This window comes from Triplophysa rosa, linkage group LG2, assembly GCF_024868665.1.
Source record: "Triplophysa rosa linkage group LG2, Trosa_1v2, whole genome shotgun sequence".
Lineage (NCBI taxonomy): Eukaryota > Metazoa > Chordata > Actinopteri > Cypriniformes > Nemacheilidae > Triplophysa > Triplophysa rosa.
In genome coordinates this window covers 10,396,542-10,418,631 of record NC_079891.1, presented here as the reverse complement: position 1 = coordinate 10,418,631, position 22,090 = coordinate 10,396,542, and the positions used below count along the sequence as shown (strand labels likewise).

Below are 22,090 nucleotides of genomic sequence, written 5' to 3'. Positions count from 1 at the left end.
ACAAAAGCACAACAATCCAGTATCACAAGTAAAAGTCACTTTACAGTGGTAAAAGACTTACTCTAATAACAATTTAATAAAAAAACATTTCCTAGTGTTGAAGTCTATAAAAATACTGTACAGAACCGTTTGAATAAAACGAAAGTAAGGAAAATGGTGCGGGCACACTTAAAGAATGAGAGCTCTGCCATTATAACTACACAAGGACAACAACTAATAAGCAGTGAAGCAAGTTTTACGTTGTTTATCATGTGCATAGTGTCTGGACTTTTGATCATCCCTAGTGTTTTGCAATCGCGGTCCGGTTCGCATGAGCAGCTGACCGGGGATAACTCCCGGTGCTGCAGACAGGGAGCTCTGTCATCTCACGAAAACATAGTAGGCCATAAGGTGAACTAGGAAAAAGTGGCTAGAAATTGATTTTCGTTCCCACGCCTGGGCACTACTTTTTAAATGCATTGTTGCATAGACAACACCCTTTTGGACTTTATGTTAAAAGTTCTCCGCAAAATATCCTGCAGTTTTTTGTCACAATCCATAAATGTGTATAATTGTGAATACAAAAAAACGAAAATCTTATGCTGCTGGTTTTGCTTATAACTTTATTTATATTCATTTTAGCAACACAAAATCTCTCTCAAACTGACCTTTATACATGTACCTAAACATTTGAGAAAAGTTTTGGTGCATTAAATACTCAAGTGTGAATGTAGACCATAAAATATGGCAAATTTGTAGAAAATGTGCTTCAACTTCATGGATTGGCACCATATAGTATGAAAAAACTTTGTATGTCATAGTTTACACAGGACTGGCAGGAAATGTGCATTGATACTCCTTCATTCTTCATGTTATGTGGTTTACTTTGATAGGTGCCCCAGCGCGACATCCGACGGGTTTTCCCAGATCGCATCACATATGTCTAGTCAGTAACAATGACAGGTGAGAACACGCACGTCCCTTCGCGAGCATATCACGCTCTAATGAAGGGAAATGGGGAGTTACAAATTGCCCTCATTGTAATCCGTCAAAATGATGGACGGCCTTCAGGTTTTTTCCGTTACTGGTAAAAAAAATCTGTCAATGACAGAATTTTCGGTTAACGCGACCTCTGGTACACACACGTACAGGAAAATCTGGACCACGGCCAATCAGAGGGGGGTCCGCCCTTCACTATCTCTGATTGATTTAGACCACAATATGGGACTAATGTGTGTCTGTTGTTGAATCACTGGGAGACTTTGTCGCTGACTTTTTCTCTCCCTCGAACGGCTGGTTGCACCGGTGCGACCTCAGATATTTTTTAGTCACACCATTGAGAAATAAGGTCGCACTCTAGAGCCCTGTTAATAGATATCCACAATAGCTTATTTATGGGTACATTGTGATTACATGATGCCAAGATTGTTGTAAAAGCAAACTGAAGGTCATGCACATTATATTAAAATAGTTACCCCTTAGTTTTAAAGGTGCGATGAAGTGGTGTTGTTTATTCCCAGCAAACAATGACCTTGCTTTTATTGATATTTTGTCTGAGGTAAATTTTCAGCTATAAGTCATTAAATGGGTGTGGATGAGATGACTTTTGTTTTTATCAGAGGTGGACAGTAACGAAGTAAATTTACCTGAGTACTGTACTTAAGTACACTTTCTGAGTACTTGTACTTTAACTTCACTACATTTGAAAGACAAATATCATACTTTTTACTCCACTACATTTATAAAAAGGTCCAAAAGTAGAAAATGGTTACTATGCAGCGGGGTTTCCTGTGTGCGCAATTTATCTGGCTTGCGATCTGCCAGGACCTTTTACTGTTGCCAAGTATTTCAGTTTTTCTAAGCTCTCGGTTTTCCGGCAAGCTTTGAATGGCCATTTGGCAGATTTTTTTACGCAAATATGGCAACTCTGGGGCTCTTCCCGCTAAACTAATGTAAACGTATAGGCGCTGCTACACCGTTGATAGCGCTCTAAAAAGGCAGATAGAACAATAAAATATGAAAAAGGCACATGTTAAAGTGTGGTGTAATCATCTGTGGGTTACGATCAGTCAAAGATCGTAGAAACATTGTCATGAAAATGATCGGCTAAACGGTAAATAAGCATCACATACACCTTGAGCTACACGTGCGTGTTAACTTCTGATCTGCTGCTATATCATTTAAAGCGATTTGGAAAATGAATGATGTTTTTACTAAAGTAACTATAGTTGAAGTGTTCCTGTATATCTGTATAAAAACAATAGAACCCTGCCCAAAATACAACATAAAATGTAATGGATTTAATGGTTATAATGGGAATTGTACTATGGATACTTGTTATCTACTTGTGTGTGATGGATTCTATTGATGGGATGGTAAATCCTATTGGAATAAAACCCAAAACACACTACAAAGAGGAATTTAATTTAAAAATCTCATTCTAATTAAAAAAATAATTGTTTTTTTTCAGCAGGGATGGTATTTGCAGTAAAACCACAGTATCCACAAATTTACCATTTTCTATACATAGTACCCATACTCCAATTAAGCTATTTTTAGTAAAACCACAGCAACTAAAATACCATAGTTTCATTATACTAGCTATAGTTTATGTTTGTAGTTAAATTGTGGTAATACAAATGGTAATAAATCCAACAAACACATGGCTTATACAAAATAAAAGAACACTGCTCATAAATACATATAGGCCTAGGGGGCTAATGAGGATAATTAGGCTAAATGATCATACAGGATTATATCTAAACTAAACATATGTGTGCTAAACATATAAAGCTCTTAAAGGAGTTGCTCACTGCAAAATTTGCCCCATTGACTTTCCATAGTAGGAATAAAAATGACTATGGAAAGTCAATGGGGGAAATTTTGAAGTGAACTACTCCTTTAATACAATTGATACTGTGAGCTACTCAGTGTATTCAGTAGGTTGCTTCAGAGGCATAAGGTATACGATAATAAAATATGCACAACTGATGTAAAGGAAATTTACTTTTAATACTCGAGTACTTTTAAAAGCACGTACTTCTTTTACTTAAGTAAGAATCTGTCTTTACAACTTTTACTTGTAGTGGAGTAATATTTGACCAGTAGTATCTGTACTTTCACTCAAGTAAGGAAGTTGTGTACTTCGTCCACCTCTGGTTTTTATACAGTATTACATTAATGTCCCAGGTAGTTACTTTAGTCAGGCCTACATAAAATGAGCCTTGATGACAGACTGATTAGCATTAGCCAATTTAAATCTGCTTTTAAGAGAGTTACGTTATTATATGTATTGCAGCTTCTCTGACAGTTGGTTTTGTACCTGCAAACCCAGTTAACGATATTGTCATTCCTTAACATTCAATGTTATGTTTGTAGATTTTCCATGCTGATGGCTGTGCAGTAGAAGTGGAGTAGACCTCCTGTCAGAAAACATCTCCAAGGTGCTACGAGTATGAATCCAATGACAAGTAACAAAAACCTTAAAGTTATAGCCTTAAACTTTTTAACAGTAGCGTATATTTTTATTTCCTTTTCATGTCTATTTTGCTAGCTATTGTTATTTATGTCAGGGCTCGACAGTGCGAGCATTTCACTCGCATTTGCGACTAAAAATAGATGTGTGCGAACTGGAAAATGTATTTAGTTGCACGTGTGCGAATGATTTTTTTCTATGAAAAGCCGATAACGTGGTCTCAGAAAAAACTCACGTGATCCACACAAAGTGCGTCCAGGCGCCACATTTTAAAAAAAACTGAGGTAAACGCAGTAACGCATAGTGAGAGATAGACACGGAACATACATGAATTATGAAGCCAATTAGTCATCATTTCATAAGACAGAGCGTGACAGAAACAGTTGATCCTGAGGAGGATATGGAAGAGGAAGGCGACGAAAATGTAAATGAGGGACCAAGTGGCGATAACGGTTCATCCTCCACTGCTGGTAGGAAATACAATTTCAATCCACAGTGGCAGAAAACATTCCCATGGCTAATTTTTGATGACAACTCGGCCTTTGTTGCAACCCTCATTTTAAACGAGATACGGTCCAAAAACACGGTAAATCGCAGAAGCATGCACTCTGCAGAGATGCGTACATAGCAAGAGAAAACAAAGAATCAGCAACCATGCAGGCAGCTGTTAGAAGGCAGGTGCTGCTCTCTGAAGACAAAAAGATGACAGCTGAAAATAAAATTTAGGTTACTCGAGTAATTCAATTACAAAAAATCAGAGGCAATTAATCCTGTTAATTACACATCATCTGTCTGTTCTGCGTGTCTGCATGAATGAACAGTTTAACGTGCTACACGAGTGATGCTCATGAATTTGTCTGCGTCTGCGCGTTATGAGGAGTTGCTATTGTGCATAATTCTGATCATTTTGTGCATATATTGTACTTTTGGGCTCTGTTGTACACCCCACTTATAAGAAGTATTCATAGGAATGATATTACCATAGATGTGTTAATAATCAGACCAATGATTAAATGTTACAACTGAATATATGAAGATGATTTGATGATTTAATGATATAATCAGCATACTTAAGCAATGATTGAGTGTTGTTTGAACTATAAGTATATTTTTAATCATTTTAACCAAGTATAGAACAGATTTCAGCAATAAAAAATTCAGTGATGTCTTTGAGATCTGTTTAAGGCCTGACCTAGATAAAGTTCAGAAGGTTGAACATGTTGTTCACTTTGTGGCCTGAAAACTGGTACCAACAGGAAAACTTATTTTTAAAAACCAAGTGAAGGCCGACATTCCACCATTAGATACAAACCTTGTTGCCTAGAAAATAATAGTGGCAGACAAGAATGATTGGATAATAAAAAATAAAAGATAAAGGGAATTTACCTGATTGGTTTAGGAAAGCACCTCCTTTCCTAAGTTTCACTATAACTGTAGGCTGGAAAACACTTGGTTTTCAGATGACTGGGGACATCTCACTTTGTTTGGCCTGATCAAATAAAGTTAACTCCTTGACACCTGAACCTTCTTTGTCTGAGAGATTTTTTGAACTTCAAGATCGACTTTTACCACATCATTGCTCTGAGAGTTTATTTCACGAACATTTTATGGTTTGAGTGAAGAAACAGACAAACTAAAAAATAAGCGTCCTCAGACAACCTGCCAAAATAAAAGTCCGGTTAACTTGGCATTTTATGTGGACAAATATATTACTATTTGATAGTAAAAAAAAAAAACTAATTTAGATAAACTAAATGCAAAGTTAGTTGTTTACCTCTGAAATTACTCTTTCTATTTTTTATGTTTCTTATTTATATATTTGTATTATATTGCATTTTGAATGTAATATGGCAATGTAATGTATTAAATGGGTTAACTTTTCACAGATATTAATGTATGCAATTTCAGCAATACAGTTTTAATTTAATAATACATTTTATAATAAATTAGTTGTTCATTTTAAGAGACCCGTATTATTTTCTCTTGTATATTTAGTATTTCTCTTTAATAAAGAAAAAATATTTATTATCCGATGAAAGGAAGCCTTGCAGAAAAGTTGAGAGCAGCACATTATCTGTCCGTTTTGATCGACGGAGACAGCGACATCTCGAACACGGAATGTGAAATTCTCAAAAAATGTGAAAGCTCAAAGCGTGCAAGACGTCCTGCTTACAAAAGCTTCTGGGCCAGTGATATCCTTTGTCTAAATGGACCAAGTAGACTAAGAATTTAGAACCAATAACTACTTTATTACAGATGTTCATACAGTTAAAATTAAAAATAATTATTAAATACTGTTAAAGAGACAGCTGTTGAAATAAAAGAAAACCTAGTGTACTTACTGTATTCAAATAAATGAAATCACTTTGCTTTTAAAGGTCTCCTTTTATCCCTTTTTTAAGGTAAAATCACATTATTTAATACATTTTCATTGCGCCCCTAAAATTCTTTATTGTGCTCCTAAATTTTTCAATTTAGGAGCACATGTGCTCCTTCTGAAAAAAGTAAGCGTCAAGCTCTGATTTACGTTGATATTTATTTGGCAAAAAATACAATATAAATAGAAATACTGTTAATTAACCACAATATAAAAGAGCTGTTTTCTTTTTGAATATATATAGTAAAGTGTAATTTATTTCTGTGATGCAAGTATGAATTTTCAACATCATTACTCCAGTCTTCAGTGTCTTGAGCAACAAAATTGTCACTTGGATCATGTGACACTGAACTTTGGCGCAATGATGTTGAAAATTCAGTTTACAATAAAGTACAGTTTACAATATATTCATATAATGAGAGAAATAAAAAAAGTCTGAACCCTTTGAATGGTAGTGTAAATTATAGATATGATTGCTCGTTCCTCCCACGTAAATGATATTATTGCGTAGGTAGTTTGTTTCATAGAGACTTTCCAGTTCTTCAAATTATGATGACAAATTTACTAAGGGACCTAGAAAAAACCTGATGGCTATTAAACCAGATAATTCCAAAATAAGATAAGTAAAGTCACAAGCTCTGGACTATTGGTAGTATCCAGGATATCAGAGTCCATTAAAGGAGCCAGAGCATTTTCAGATTTAGTTAAGCATTCCCATAACACATCTTGTAACCTTGTTCTTCATAAATGAAATAGTAAAAAGTGAAATTGATCATCTTTTGCTTAAAATAATATTATGAACAGCAGCAGTGCTAATATTGCTCCTTTTGCTTTCCTGTTTCATTCTGTCAGGGTTTACACTTTAAGATTACGGCAGCTCCAGATTGGATACAGCATCACTTGTGAAGACTTCAGATGATGCCAACACTCACTAACACTTCAGATGATGCCAACACTCACAAAGCCTTCAGATGATGGCAACTATAGATAGACATACAAAACTGCCAAATATGTAGGAGCTGATAGCCTCGTGGGCAGTGCTCTGACACATGGCGTGGTTGTGCTCTGGGCGACCCGAGTTCGATTCCCGGCTCATGGTACTTTCCCAACCCCACCCCTTTCTCTCTCCCACTTCACTATACTGTACAAATAAAGGCAAAAATCCTGCCAAATATTGTAATCACTGCCTGATTACACTGCCTATGAAAGTGTAAATTTGCTGATTGTCAATCCACTTTGTATTGTTACAATAATGGCCGTATATGTAAATGGTCAATGTTACCCTTATTTTTTTGTTACTTACTGAGATATTCCCATTTACTTGTCCACAATAAAATTTGCCGGATATGGGTTGAAAATCTGCAAACTTAACCTATAATAATATTGCCTGTTTAACTGAACATTACTTTAAACACATGACTTGTATTGTCTTAGAGCTATTGTGATATGAACATCACTTTGTTGTTTCTCAGTGAGTCACAGCCACCTCTGGCTGATTAAAGGATATATTTTTTGATTGTAACATTGAAACATGCATTTTTAAGCTGCTTTGAAATTATATGCATTGTTAAGCTCTATACCTTTATGACAGCTATCCTGTGTATTACTATGGTTACAATAGCAGCCATGTAATCATATTTTTAAAATTAATATTTGTTCATTTAGGTCCATCTGTAACATAACAAGCTGAAGCTGTGTCCATTGGATATCCATATGCAAGTCTTCAAAGACATGTTATCAAAAAATGAAAAAGCAGATATGGGCAAAAAAGTAATCCCTGTGGCACCTGATGATAAATTAATGTGTTATGAAGCAAAATGAATCTGTGCAATAATTATTTAATATCATCGGAGGGATTGGACGATTTATCGATATGTTAATGTATCACTGTCCTTCTTCGTGAGATATGAGAATCGATATGCTGGCAACAAATGTCGATACTTTAATTAATTAATAAAAAACAAACCGCTCTACATAGATTTCCAAATAAAAGGACCAACAGAGCAGAAGAGTGATACAATAAAGTGTGCAATAGATTACATTTTTTCATCGTGATTAATCACACCCTTTTCATGTTACGGTGGCCCTGAACCACAAGGTGAAAAAAATTCACACTGGGGAGAAAAATTAAAAATACAGTTGCTGGTCATATAATTAGAATATCATCAAAAAGTTGATTTTTCACTAATTCCATTCAAAAAGTGAAACTTGTATATTATATTCATTCATTACACACAGACTGATATATTTCAAATGTTTATTTCTTTTAATTTGATGATTATAACTGACAACTAATGAAAATCCCAAATTCATTATCTCAGAAAATTAGAATATTCCTTAAGACCAATACAAAGAAATGATTTTTAGAAATCTTGGCCAACTGAAAAGTATGAACTTAGTTGGGGCTCCTTTTGCCTGAATTACTGCAGCAATGCGACGTGGCATGGAGTGGATCAGTCTGTGGCACTGCTCAGGTGTTATGAGAGCCCAGGTTGCTCTCATAGTGGCCTTCAGCTCTTCTGCATTGTTGGGTCTGGCATATCGCATCTTCCTCTTCACAATACCCCATAGATTTTCTATGGGGTGAAGGTCAGGCGAGTTTGCTGGCCAATTAAGAACAGGGATACCATGGTCCTTAAACCAGGTACTGGTAGCTTTGGCACTGTGTGCAGGTGCCAAGTCCTATTGGAAAATGAAATCTGCATCTCCATAAAGTTGGTCAGCAGCAAGAAGCATGAAGTGCTCTAAAACTTCCTGGTATACGGCTGCGTTGACCTTGGACCTCAGAAAACACAGTGGACCAACACCAGCAGATGACATGGCACCCCAAACAATCACTGACTGTGGAAACTTTACACTGGACCTCAAGCAAAGTGGATTCTGTGCCTCTCCTCTCTTCCTCCAGACTCTGGGACCCTGATTTCCAAAGGAAATGCAAAATTTACTTTCATCAGAGAACATAACTTTGGACCACTCAGCAGCAGTCCAGTCCTTTTTGTCTTTAGCCCAGGCGAGACGCTTCTGATGCTTCCTGCTGCTGACCAACTTTATGGAGATGCATAACCTGTAGTGTTTTCGATCCGTCCTGAGCCTAAGTCTGACGATTCTCTTTTTTTTTTTGCTGTTCAAAACTTTTTTTCCCCCTCAAAACTTTTTCCTCCAAGAGCAACGCAATTGAGAAAAAAAATGATGGCTAGCTAACATTAGCATGTGGTACCAACTTTGGCCAATAGGTGTCACTATCAGTATGCATGAAATCCAATGCTTGACCGCTTTAAACCTTGAATAAAAAAATTACAGGAATCAAGAAGTAATTTGTTTTTTTGCCTCGCTATCAGCTAACAGTGCTGTTATTAAACTCCTGCCAATCAAGATATCCAGGACTCTAAATGTTACTTTGAGGAAGGACATTCATACGTGATACAGAGCATATTCATTGATTAACGTTCGAAGGCCACATTTTGTTAATAAAGTTAAAAAGGGCTCATCCTGAATTAGGAGTACGTGTATTGTTCCGTGAGCGCTGCTTCTCCAGCCAAATTCACGTCGCATATAAAGACCTGCAGACACCAAGAGCAGGTAAATAAATTGACACTTTTTCTGTAACGCTTAAGTAAATGAAAAGCAGTAACCTAATAAAGTATTTTTAGCTGTCAGTCAGTTTACGGTTTGCTATATAGGTTTGTGACAGATTATGAACCATAACGTCTTGTATCTACATTTAGTAGGGCTGCAAACTAACGATTTTATTGTCGACTAATCTAACGCTTATTTTTTCGATTAGTCGACTGATCTAACAATTATTTTTTAGATTAATCTAATAAAGATTTTTTGATTACTTTATTAATCCTTTGTCAATCCAGAAGTAAAAAAAAGACGTGTGTTTATGAAATACTAGAGCATTATATATGCTCTGTATTTTTTTCCTCCAAGAAATATCCGACTCTATTTTCAGTCTCATAATGTAATTGAGTAAAAGTAAAAATACTATCCATCTATCTCTGTTAATTGCATAAAACTATCACCGTATAAAAGACTCCAATGCAGAGTGGCATAAAAGCGTGCATGCGCATCCTGAACTCAAGAGTGATGCGCTTAATGCATTCGCTTCGTTATTTACAGTTATGCGCATCCCGGAAGCACAATGATGCGCTTAAAGCACCTTCTCCTTCTGAAGTCGCGGGGGATCATTTTGCTCCCCAAAGTAAATAACAGTTAGAACACAACGAGAAGAGATGATATGTTACATGTTTATTACACGGCTCATTTGAATGCTTGATTCTGATTGGCCAGTCGCGACATTCCATTCTGAGGGGCAGATAACAACCGGCTGCCTGTACATTATCCCTTACTTAACACATGTGCGTTGCAACCATCCAATTTCATCCATTTACAGTTAAATCAGAGTTATTGCACATGAAGACGCACAACATTCAGACCGCTTCCAGTGCTTCTAATAAGTTAAGCACACGCAGCGAGTAACTCACAGTCTCTAGCAAAATACATTTTAAACAAAACCATAGACTACCATCTTATGATTAGGAAAAATAATGAAAACATTGGAACATCTTGGAAAGAGTAGTGTCCTTACCATCACCGTACACACGCATGCTGACTGGAGATTGACAGATGACCGCACCAGCGGAGGTTAGTTTCTTAATTATGCTATATTGGTTTATTCCTTGCATAAAGCTATCGAATGACATAAAAAGTGCATGAAAACTTTTACGTGGTTTCATGATAGTTAGTAGAGTAACTTAAGCAGGGTCACAATCTGCAAAGGTTCACATACACTAACTTACACTAGTACAATGGCGTTAATGTAAATCATTAATGTAAAGCGTAGTGTTAAAATAAAGTTATTTATTAGGAAAGTCTACATCTACGTGCCCGTCTCCGTCCGTTTGTGATTGCGTGTCCATGCTGTGATGATCACATTCCAGGGGTAGGGGGAATTCCTCCATCCATTCACTAACTTACTGCATCCGAGGCTCGAGATCGCTGTTTGTCGGGTGTATTATACTTTCTCTTGTTCTGCTGATTAACTTGCACACGCCCGGGAACTAGGGCTGCAACTAACGATTATTTTGATAATCGATTAGTTGGGTGGGGTTTTTTTTCTTTTTTTTCTTCGATTAAACGATTAATCGGATAAAAATTAATTACATCTTTTGCTTACAATAAGTAAATCAGATATGGGAAAAGTATACACAACTGAACTCATTAGCCTTCTCCCAAAATGTTGTGAATGTCTCCATAATTAATACACCTGGTGAGTTGATTCAGGTGTGTCATATTAGAAGCAACTGACAATAGTCTCTCCCAAACGTGGGAGCGAGGGGAGGGTCAGCCAAGGAAATCATTTTTTTTGTGCCATGAAAAGTGAGATATTTGTCATTCAAATGTAGTGAAGTACAGTAAAAAGTAAACAGAAAAAGTAATACTTAAAGGCGCAGTTCTTGAAAATCAGCGGCCACTAGCGTTGTATTATAGTTTTGCAACGAATCTCCCTTTCGAAGTACGACGGTGGCCGCAACAGTAAAAAAAGATGTCATCTACTGAGACAGCGGATAGCAGTGATACAAGCAACGATGTTTCTTCACAAAGGTAAGGCAATATATTAACGTAATTAATCATTTAACATGTATTCTATTGCGAAAGTTACTGTTACAATTCTATAATTAGATATATTTTTTGCGTGCTATCTAGTACATGCTGAGAGTAGTGAAGTAACTAAAGTTAGCTAATCGTAAATAGCAACGCTGTTCAAAGCATTTGATCTGACAGCGACATAGGCAGTTAGGTGTAAGTTAGTAGATGTTTGTCTCCCCCTTTGTAAAGTCAGGAACAACCGGAGTACGTACCGCAGGGACGGAAAAACATTATTATTCGGAGGTTATATAGCCATTTGTATAAAATGCTAAAATTACAGTTTCAACAAAACAGTTGTTTGGTAAACATTGAAAAAGTGGAAACATTGAAAATGTTGAATTATCTTACCAGTCTAGCAGAAAACAGGCAACTTCGGCATCGCCTTGAAAACATTTGTCTTTCAACAGTGCCTTCCATATGATAATAGATACACCGATGTTTATCCTGGATTTCTGCCACCGTTTGTCTCTAATTCGTCTGGCAGCATCACGTTTGCACTTCTTTGACGACGGAGATTCACGCTCTGTCGGCTCTTGTGCACAATACGCATAGTCCTCCATTTTATCAAAACTTCTAAGACAGAACAATCAATTGCTTCAGCTAGACGACGACTACTCCTTCTCTCCGTACTACGACTTACTACTTTGTGCGTCTTCAACTCAGTGATGACGCAAGCTGCGTCTAAAAAAACACACGAAGAAGACCAACATATACGAAATGCGCTCTGTAGAGCTGTTTGTCCGTTAAAGCTTACTGTACAAAACATGGCTGCGCAACATAACAAATTCCATTTAGATAGGCCCGCTCCCTATGTAGATACAACTGGTTTATTCTAAGGTAATAAAAACATAACTTTTCATTACGTAAGGTTTTTATACACATCTAAAGACACAGTTTTGTATGTTATATTGCATTTCTGTTAATACTGTAGATCATACAAAACATCCCGCACAGTACCTTTAAGTACAAATACTCAAAAAGTGTACTTAAGTACAGTTCTCAAATAAATGTACTTCGTTACCCACCTCTGAACTAAATAAACCACCAAATCAGGGTATTTAGCCTATTATGTACTTTGAAAAGTGCAAACGCCACAAATTGGGTTTTACTAATATAATCTTTTATTTTGTCATTTAAAACACCTCTCCCCTTTAAACTTTAAAACTGCACAGCTTGAAGAGATGCATGCAAAACACGTCTGACTTTAAAACTGCGCACCTCGCGCAGCACGGAGACACGTGTGACTTTAAAACTGTGCATCTCGCGCTGCACGAAGAGACGCATCTACGGAGAACCACATCTGACTTAAAAACTGCGCACCTCACGCTGCACGAAGAGACGCATCCACGGAGAGACACGTCTCATGCTGCACGGAGAGACGCATCTAAAATGGTAATTTTAAAAGGGAAGAAGATGCGCTTGATTTATAACTGCGCAGCTCGCAAGTGACGTCACAGACCAACTAATCGATAATGAAATTCGTTGACAACGAATTTCATTATCGATTATTATCGATTTGTTGTTGCATTACAGCAACTGCCATTACAGCAAATAAATGTAAATAATACGACGCATCGTTCCAGCTCTAACATTTAGCATTAATGACATTAATAATCAGCATGTTAAGAGCATTTCATAATGAATCATGTTTTCATCAGTAAGATTATATAGAATCAGTTCTAGTATGAATGGCATGGAAAGCCTACTTATTAGTAACTTTGTAAGTACTCCTGCTCATGATATATTCATTTCAGTGGTTACATTTTGTTGTCAGTAGTTTTTTAAATATTAAAATAGACCACTAATTCGCTTCAGCACCAGAGCCTACAACACGTTTCATACAGACTGTGGCTATCAGAATATAAAATAAATTGACTGATAAACAATAGATTGATTGATGAAATATTATTTATAAAAAAAGTATTAGAGAAAAAATATAAATAGAGATAATAGAGACCGCAACCCCCCCCCCCAAAGCCGTAAACCTAGGGGAAACACTGCAAGTTGTTCACAACAGTTCTGATCACACTTGACAAACTGAGTAATAAAAACAATGTCATTTTCTCTTTATCAGAGACGACACTTCGCGTTTCGTCCCCTTCAGAAGTGCCAAAATGAAGTTTGGAAAACATTCTTCCTGCTACATGTGTGGGCCGATTACTTGACGCTATGAAGTTGCCTGTATCGGCATTTTGAATTTCCAAATTATGGCACTTGAGGGCTTATATTTTATAAAATCAACAAGGACCCCCACACTCTCCAAAAAAAAAAAATCAGATCTACACGATTCACAAGAATTATATATTTTGATTCAAAACTGAATTTTGCCAAATAGTTCATACCTGAAAACATATTAAAATCTAAGAAATATTACTGTGGTATATGATTCCTGTAAAAGCTTTTATTACACCAATCATACCTCTGGGTTTGATCAGTAGTAGTGGTCGAAGACGGTTGCCATGGAGACAAGAGTAGCGCAGTGAACCCACAGTCTTCGTAGACATGAGGTGCTGCACCAGACCAGCCAGATACAGTGCTCTCTTCTGAGGATACTTCTGGTTTATGGCATCCATCGGGTGTAAAATAGTCTTCAAAAAATAAAATGCATTACCATAAACCTCATTTTAAATTAGTTTACAATTAATAAACAGATAACCATCATCCATCTCAGGAATATTTATGAAGCCTCAGGCTAAACGGTACTCATTTTATTTAAAATTTGTTTAAATTCATATATGTTGCTTAATGAGTAGTCAACATCTGCCTTCAACATCAACTGTCAGTTTCTATTTGTGTATACAAGTTGGTATTTGTGATTTATTTATTAATATGTTTCATACACAAAACAGGAACTTTAGAAGTGTAATAGTTAACTCACAGCTGGAATGGTGACAGCCAAATCCACAGAGACTTGGGGTTTGATACACGTGCCTAGTGGATAACTGCCCACCAGGTTGATTGATTCAGGGGGCTCCATGTGAAACTTTCCTTTTGCAACTTTTGGGATGAAGCGGATTGGGACTTCAACACCTGACAACCATGAAAGGTCTTCCAACTAGCAGAAGAGAATTAGAGACTTTTTTGTAATTTTTAGTATTTACCATAAATTAGCATTTTCAAATCCATTGCAGCCCAAGCCAGTGGCAGTCCTGCGAATGGCTCCACTAATGTCTAACCTCTACAACTTCAGATTTAGGCACAGTATGCAAGAGGTGTGTGATCTGCTGCACAAAAAAATCCAGAAGGTTTTTCCTGTGCTCACTTAGGGCCACTTCCTTCAAAAGTTCATCCATCTGAACACATACAAATATGCAATGTGAAAAATATTGTTATACAGTTATAATCATGCATTACTGAATCATCTAGTTAACATGTAAATACAGCGTGTGCCATGATACAAAGAAAGCTAAGAAATACAAATGTAGTAAAACATGATAGATGGATTAGGACACAATTACCTGCATTTTTAACAAATTGCAGTGGAAAAGATTTTCAGCTTCCTTAAGTTGGTTAAACTCTTCCACTGTGGGGGCTTTATATAGCTCCTGTTTGGACATCTTGAGTGGCTGTAAGACTCCATTATCTGAGACTGTGCTTTCTGCTTGACGTTTAGGCCCCTTAGTCACTTTCACACTCTTCTCATCTTGCTCTTCAATTTGAGATGGATCTGGTGATTCCATCTGAGGGAAGAAATGCTAGAATTGTAGTTATTCCTCCAAGTCTTCACCACCAAGTCAAGAACAAGTCTCTTTCGTACATGAAAAAGACAAAAAACCCTAAATGTATTCTAAATGTAAAATACTGAAATCCCCTCAAATTTGTAAATGGGGATTTCTTGAACAGGTCAAATGAATAGGCACAAAGAGCCTTCTAATTCTTAAAGAGCCCTCTAGCGTTTCCCAAAACCTGTCACTGTTTAGACTTAAGAACATGAACATACTTCTGTAAATAGCAGGGCTCGACATTAACGCTTTTCCGCTTGTCCGGGACAAGTGAATGTTTTGTATGGGCAAGTGAGAGAGAATTTTACTCGTCCAAACGGACAAGTAACTTGAAAAAAATAACAGTGTTACGAAAAAAATCGGTCTGTCCTAAGAGTAATAAGAATAGGTGCATTACACAGAGCCGTATGTTTGTGTGAATTGCCTTTGTCGTGGTTGTGCATGTTTGTGTGTGACAATAATCAATGGCGCACCTCTGTCAAATGTCATGCCACCTCAGGCTCTCGCCAAAATTATGTCGGGCGTCTTCACAAGAAATGCATTTAACAGACTGTCATTTGTAACTGCAGTTGCGACATTACGCCACAGTGGAGGCGCTGTTTCGTTATCAGCACTAAAAAGGAGGCGCTAAAAAGTGTTGCAGAACAAGAGCCAGCCTGTTTTTCACAGCTGTTTGTTTTGCATCCAAGTACGTTTCATTTCTTGAAATTTATTAAAGAGTAAGTAGCATGAGATCATGAAAATTACATTTCATGCAGTGTGTTATGTTGCCGTGTTTGAAAGTAAGCTGTCTGCCAAGTTGTAAGTCTGAAGGTGAATAAATAAAGTTATTGGCTTGTAAAAATGGGAGTCGACTCTGAATCATGCAAACAAGACATGAGCTAGTCCGAGTCTCTAACCACCGCGTATCTACGTCACTACACATAGTCTACGTTTTGCTGGGACTGCCGCGAAAACTTCACTACTAGTCTCTCCTCCCCCAAAACACTGTCGCTCGTTCGTGATGCGTGTGTATCATGTCTAGAACCTGTGTTCTATGTTGTGAAACTAAGTCCGTCTTATTTCAACTACCAAAGGAAGAACTTCTGAGCGAACAATGGTTACAATTCATTTTTCAAACGATACCAAAGGAGTATAACCCCAGGGTTTTACTGTGCGCGTGTCATTTCACCGAAAATTGCTTCAATAATCTTGGCGCGTTCACTGCAGGATATGTGAAACGACTATCCTTGAAAGAGGGGGCAATACCAACCTTATTTGGACCAGTTAGCTCCACCGAATCACAACCTGTAAGTGTGACTATTTATTTTTGTCTTATCTTCAAGAAATATTTGTGTACCTTATGTCTGTGTTTAGCTAATGTATATAACGCTATCATTAGCATGTACCGTTATTTCTGGGGTATTACAGTTTGTTTATCTTGCTATTAACTCCGCTAATTTAATTGTTCAATCTATTAACTCTCAAAATATTTATTTCAAAAACTGAGTCAAGTACTATCTCTATTGTAATAACATCTGAAGATACGAACACCGTACACTGTATGCCGTGTCAACTACTCCAGGTATAATACTGTTACAAGAGAATTGTAAATGTCTTTTTTCTTACTGGCATCTGCAGAAGGATCAATTAATTTTCCAAATACTTTCAACGTTTATGAACTTAATAGAATGTTTTATGAAATAATTTTTATGACATCCAACCTGTAAACTGTAATCCAGTAATGATGGTAGGCGTTCCATTTGCGACACATGATGAACGCGTTTGACCAATCACAACAGACTACACCATCTGACCAATCACATGACACTAGGCTAGCGGATAGGAGGGGACTAGACGGATGAATCGCGGAACAAATCATTTGAGAGTCAGACAAGAAGTATGGTTAGAATAACTGCCTATTATTACGACATAATAGTGTTTTTACACCTTGTATGTACATAAACTTGTTGTTGGACACTACATAAACCAAAGTAGGACCTTAGCTACTTACGCTTTAAATTAACATGATGTATATCATTGTGATGTCTTTAGCTGTGCAGTTGGATCGTTGAATCAGCGAATACTGTACACAGCGAGTTCGCCAGTATGAACGCACATTGCGTTCAGAACGACTCGCACACAAATAACTCATTTGAACAGATTCATTTAAACTATTGAACTTTTCAGTCACTAGCGAATATAAGAGATCCTTGAATCATTTAAAGTGAACCACAGAGAATGCAAGATGTGAATGAGCTTTGCTCATTTAGAAAGACTGGTTAATTCAGTTGGCTATTGTGGGCTGAAAAGTTATTTGAAATGATAAAAAAGCTTTATTTGATTTAAAGAAAATTCTGTTTGGTTGAATAAAAGTAATGTTTTATATAACTTATAATTGTCATTTTTATCTAATTTTATTAGAACTTTTAGTATGGCAAACTCAAAGTCACTTTGGTTAAGCCACTTAAAGGTACAGTAGGCCTACGTGTGTGTGTACAAGATCAGGATGGCACCACCTCCGCCCCATTTTGATCCAGGAAAAACCCTGGTGTCTCACGGTGAATGCGTGAGACTTGAGAGCCCTGTAACATGTATAGAGTTTAGCGGGCTGTGCGTTAGAAATAATGGACCGTGGGGAAACGCAATGCTCCGTGTGTACTGTAGTTAAATGGATCAAACGAGGCTTCGAGGCAACAAAAATTGCCTCAATGATTTTTTGTATTCGAATTACTCAAGTTACTCGAGGAATCGTTTCAGCCCTACAGTCAAGCACACTGAAACTCAAGCATCTTCCTGATGACCTGTCAAAATAAAAGTCCCTTTAACTTGAACACTCAGACAAAAAAATACTGTAATATTTGATAAAAGAAATTGTAGTACCCTTGAAGTAAATTGATAAACTGTAGTAAACACTGTAGTATACAACAGTAAGACTTTTACTGCAGTTAACTACAGTAAATAAAACTATAGTATACTACAGTAATTTATGTGGACAAATATACCTCTACCGTATAGTAAAAAAATGAAATACATGAACTAATACATAACTTAATAAAACAAATTTAGGTAAACAAAAAATATGTGTCCCTATTTTAGCCATCTGTCTGTAACATTGTCATTTGTCAGTACGGGTAGCCGATATACCGGTAGACACGATTAACCGGTAGAAATTTGTCAACCGATAGAGATTTTGGACTATCGTCTCTATCGCGGAACAGATCACATGACGTCGCACGTTACATAACTACACATAATGCGCATTCACTTCGACAATGGAGGAGGATGCCTGCCATTGTGAGGCAGCAGCAAGTTCTCTTCCCTGTGACAAAACAAACGATGAGGTGGTGTGAAACTAGTTTGGTTATAGAAAGTGAGACATAGGCACACAAAGCGACAAATTAACAACACGGCTATGAAATAAAACTACCGCGTGCTTGTCAAATATGAATCATGTGTATGTGAGGTGAGCTCATTTTACTCAAGGATCACAGTTTTACCGGATGAACAACGCGATGCACTGCATGCATATTTGTTTAAAACAACGATGACAAATAATTCCTTTACAAGAAGTCCGACGTAAACGATGGGGAATATATTCATATTTTCTGATTTGTTACGTTTGTGGACTAAAAGTGCTAATGGATGTTATATATTGCGGATGCTCGGCATCTGTGTTGGGTAAGTTACTCTTAAAAAGTAATTAATTACTAGTTACTAATTACATATTCAATAGTGTAATTAGATTACTGTACAAATTACTCTCTCCAAAAAGTATTTAATTACTTATTACTAATTACTTTCTATATTCTACATCAACCTTGATTAGAATTGATTCAAGGATAGACATGAAACGGCTCTTTTAATTCATTCAAATAAATAATAAATGCAGTAACTACATAAAACATTCTTATTAACTGACCAATACACATGTGCAAAGGATACATTAAATCATACATTTTGAAGTTAGACTTATAATTTTGATGTCGTTTCCACTTTTGAATATACAGGTGCTGGTCATATAATTAGAATATCATCAAAAAGTTGATTTATTTCACTAATTCCATTCAAAAAGTGAAACTTGTATATTATATTCATTCATTACACACAGACTGATATATTTCAAATGTTTATTTCTTTTAATTTGATGATTATAACTGACAACTAATGAAAATCCCAAATTCAGTATCTCAGAAAATTAGAATATTACTTAAGACCAATACAAAGAAAGGATTTTTAGAAATCTTGGCCAACTGAAAAGTATGAACATGAAAAGTATGAGCATGTACAGCACTCAATACTTAGTTGGGGCTCCTTTTGCCTGAATTACTGCAGCAATGCGGCGTGGCATGGAGTGGATCAGTCTGTGGCACTGCTCAGGTGTTATGAGAGCCCAGGTTGCTCTGATAGTGGCCTTCAGCTCTTCTGCATTGTTGGGTCTGGCATATCGCATCTTCCTCTTCACAATACCCCATAGATTTTCTATGGGGTTAAGGTCAGGCGAGTTTGCTGGCCAATTAAGAACAGGGATACCATGGTCCTTAAACCAGGTACTGGTAGCTTTGGCACTGTGTGCAGGTGCCAAGTCCTGTTGGAAAATGAAATCTGCATCTCCATAAAGTTGGTCAGCAGCAGGAAGCATCAGAAGCGTCTCGCCTGGGCTAAAGACAAAAAGGACTGGACTGCTGCTGAGTGGTCCAAAGTTATGTTCTCTGATGAAAGTAAATTTTGCATTTCCTTTGGAAATCAGGGTCCCAGAGTCTGGAGGAAGAGAGGAGAGGCACAGAATCCACGTTGCTTGAGGTCCAGTGTAAAGTTTCCACAGTCAGTGATGGTTTGGGGTGCCATGTCATCTGCTGGTGTTGGTCCACTGTGTTTTCTGAGGTCCAAGGTCAACGCAGCCGTATACCAGGAAGTTTTAGAGCACTTCATGCTTCCTGCTGCTGACCAACTTTATGGAGATGCAGATTTCATTTTCCAACAGGACTTGGCACCTGCACACAGTGCCAAAGCTACCAGTACCTGGTTTAAGGACCATGGTATCCCTGTTCTTAATTGGCCAGCAAACTCGCCTGACCTTAACCCCATAGAAAATCTATGGGGTATTGTGAAGAGGAAGATGCGATATGCCAGACCCAACAATGCAGAAGAGCTGAAGGCCACTATCAGAGCAACCTGGCCTCTCATAACACCTGAGCAGTGCCACAGACTGATCGACTCCATGCCACGCCGCATTGCTGCAGTAATTCAGGCAAAAGGAGCCCCAACTAAGTATTGAGTGCTGTACATGCTCATACTTTTCATGTTCATACTTTTCAGTTGGCCAAGATTTCTAAAAATCCTTTCTTTGTATTGGTCTGAAGTAATATTCTAATTTTCTGAGTTACTGAATTTGGGATTTTCATTAGTTGTCAGTTATAATCATCAAATTAAAAGAAATAAACATTTGAAATATATCAGTCTGTGTGTAATGAATGAATATAATATAGAAGTTTCACTTTTTGAATGGAATTAGTGAAATAAATCAACTTTTTGATGATATTCTAATTATATGACCAGCACCTGTATTACACAGTATTTAGTTCAATTACATCAGAAGTAACTGTAATTAAATTACAGAAAAAATGGGAGTAATCCCTTACTTTATCTATTCAAGTGGAAAGTAATTAAATTACAGTAACTAATTACTTAGTAACTAGTTACACCAAACACTGCACGGCATGGAGAATTTAGCAGCGTGAGCCCTGAAGTCTGGATTTCTGTGTGACGCGCAGTTTCATAATACAGGTATGATGAGCTTTTATAAATGTATATGTTCAGAAATTCACAAATTATTATATTACTGCTGCTAGAGCATTTAATTTATGAAATAATGTTCGGATATCAACAAGAAAGTTACCACTTTTAATCATATATATATATTGAGGTTTAATAAAGTTCTTGAATAAAAGAATGGATAAGTTCTCAATATAATATTGGTCCATTGAAAATCTATCAGAAATTTCACAATGCTAGAAACTAGGGCTGTGCAATTAATCGAAAATTAATTGTAATCGTCAATTTTGGCTTCAACAATTACAAAAACAAAATAATTGAGGTAAAACGATTATTGTGCCACATTCCATTTTGCAAGGATCCTCTCTTTTCTCGTGGTATAAATCCACAGCGCACCCCCTTCTTTTACAGTGGTTCAGCTGTGCTATTTCTTTACATTTATTTTTCAATTGAATTCACAGTTTAAAAGCAAAGTTATTTATTTTCTATGTTGTTTTAAAAGTTAATGAGTAATCGTGTTAAATAATCGGGATCTCAATATTGACCAAAATAATCGTGATTATGTTTTTGTCATAATCGAGCAGCCCTACTAGAGCCCCAACTGGTTAAGTACGATCTTGAAAAAAAACAGGCAATTCCTGTAAGCACAGGTGTGTTCTCACTAATGCATTTGTGTGTGTTTTACTCTTTCAGAAAGCACATTTGAGAAGACTTGGAGGCGTAGATGTTGTTGATATGGTCAAAAAATGCAAGGCTGCGTTATTATATTTTGTCACATTATACTTCATTAGAGCTGGGTGCTTTTGCAGATTTGACTAATTTGACTCAAATGTATTATTTTTATTTAAATCAAGGAAACAATAGTTCAGACATCATCTGATTATTAAAGAAGGGTTTCCTGCATTGAAAATTGTAAATTTATAGTCTCTGTAGTCACATTTTATTATTTTATGGTTTATTGTTCTGTGGAGACTGTGAAAGAAGCAATACATAGCCAAGTGCACATTCTCAGTTTCTCCCTCCCACATTCAAGCTCTCGCTTTCCTCACCTCTTCAGTAGACTGAGAACATGACTTAAACTTTACTTGGCACTTTTGTAAAAAAAAAAAAGTACCTAAATAAATGCTGACT

General features: G+C 36.7%; 1 protein-coding gene across 3 annotated transcripts in view; it reads right to left on the bottom strand.

The window, feature by feature from the left end:
- The window catches only part of nol6 (nucleolar protein 6 (RNA-associated)), a 143,422-nt gene that overhangs the window by 75,710 nt on the left and 45,622 nt on the right, over positions 1-22,090 (bottom strand). For all 3 annotated transcript variants that reach the window (XM_057358686.1, XM_057358666.1, XM_057358675.1), the window contains exons 2-5: positions 14,942-15,163; positions 14,660-14,776; positions 14,362-14,538; positions 13,903-14,071 (exon numbers count right to left, since the gene is read on the bottom strand). In XM_057358686.1, the coding sequence (XP_057214669.1) occupies positions 13,903-14,071; positions 14,362-14,538; positions 14,660-14,776; positions 14,942-15,163 (685 nt within the window). The remainder of the gene's footprint in view (positions 1-13,902; positions 14,072-14,361; positions 14,539-14,659; positions 14,777-14,941; positions 15,164-22,090) is intronic.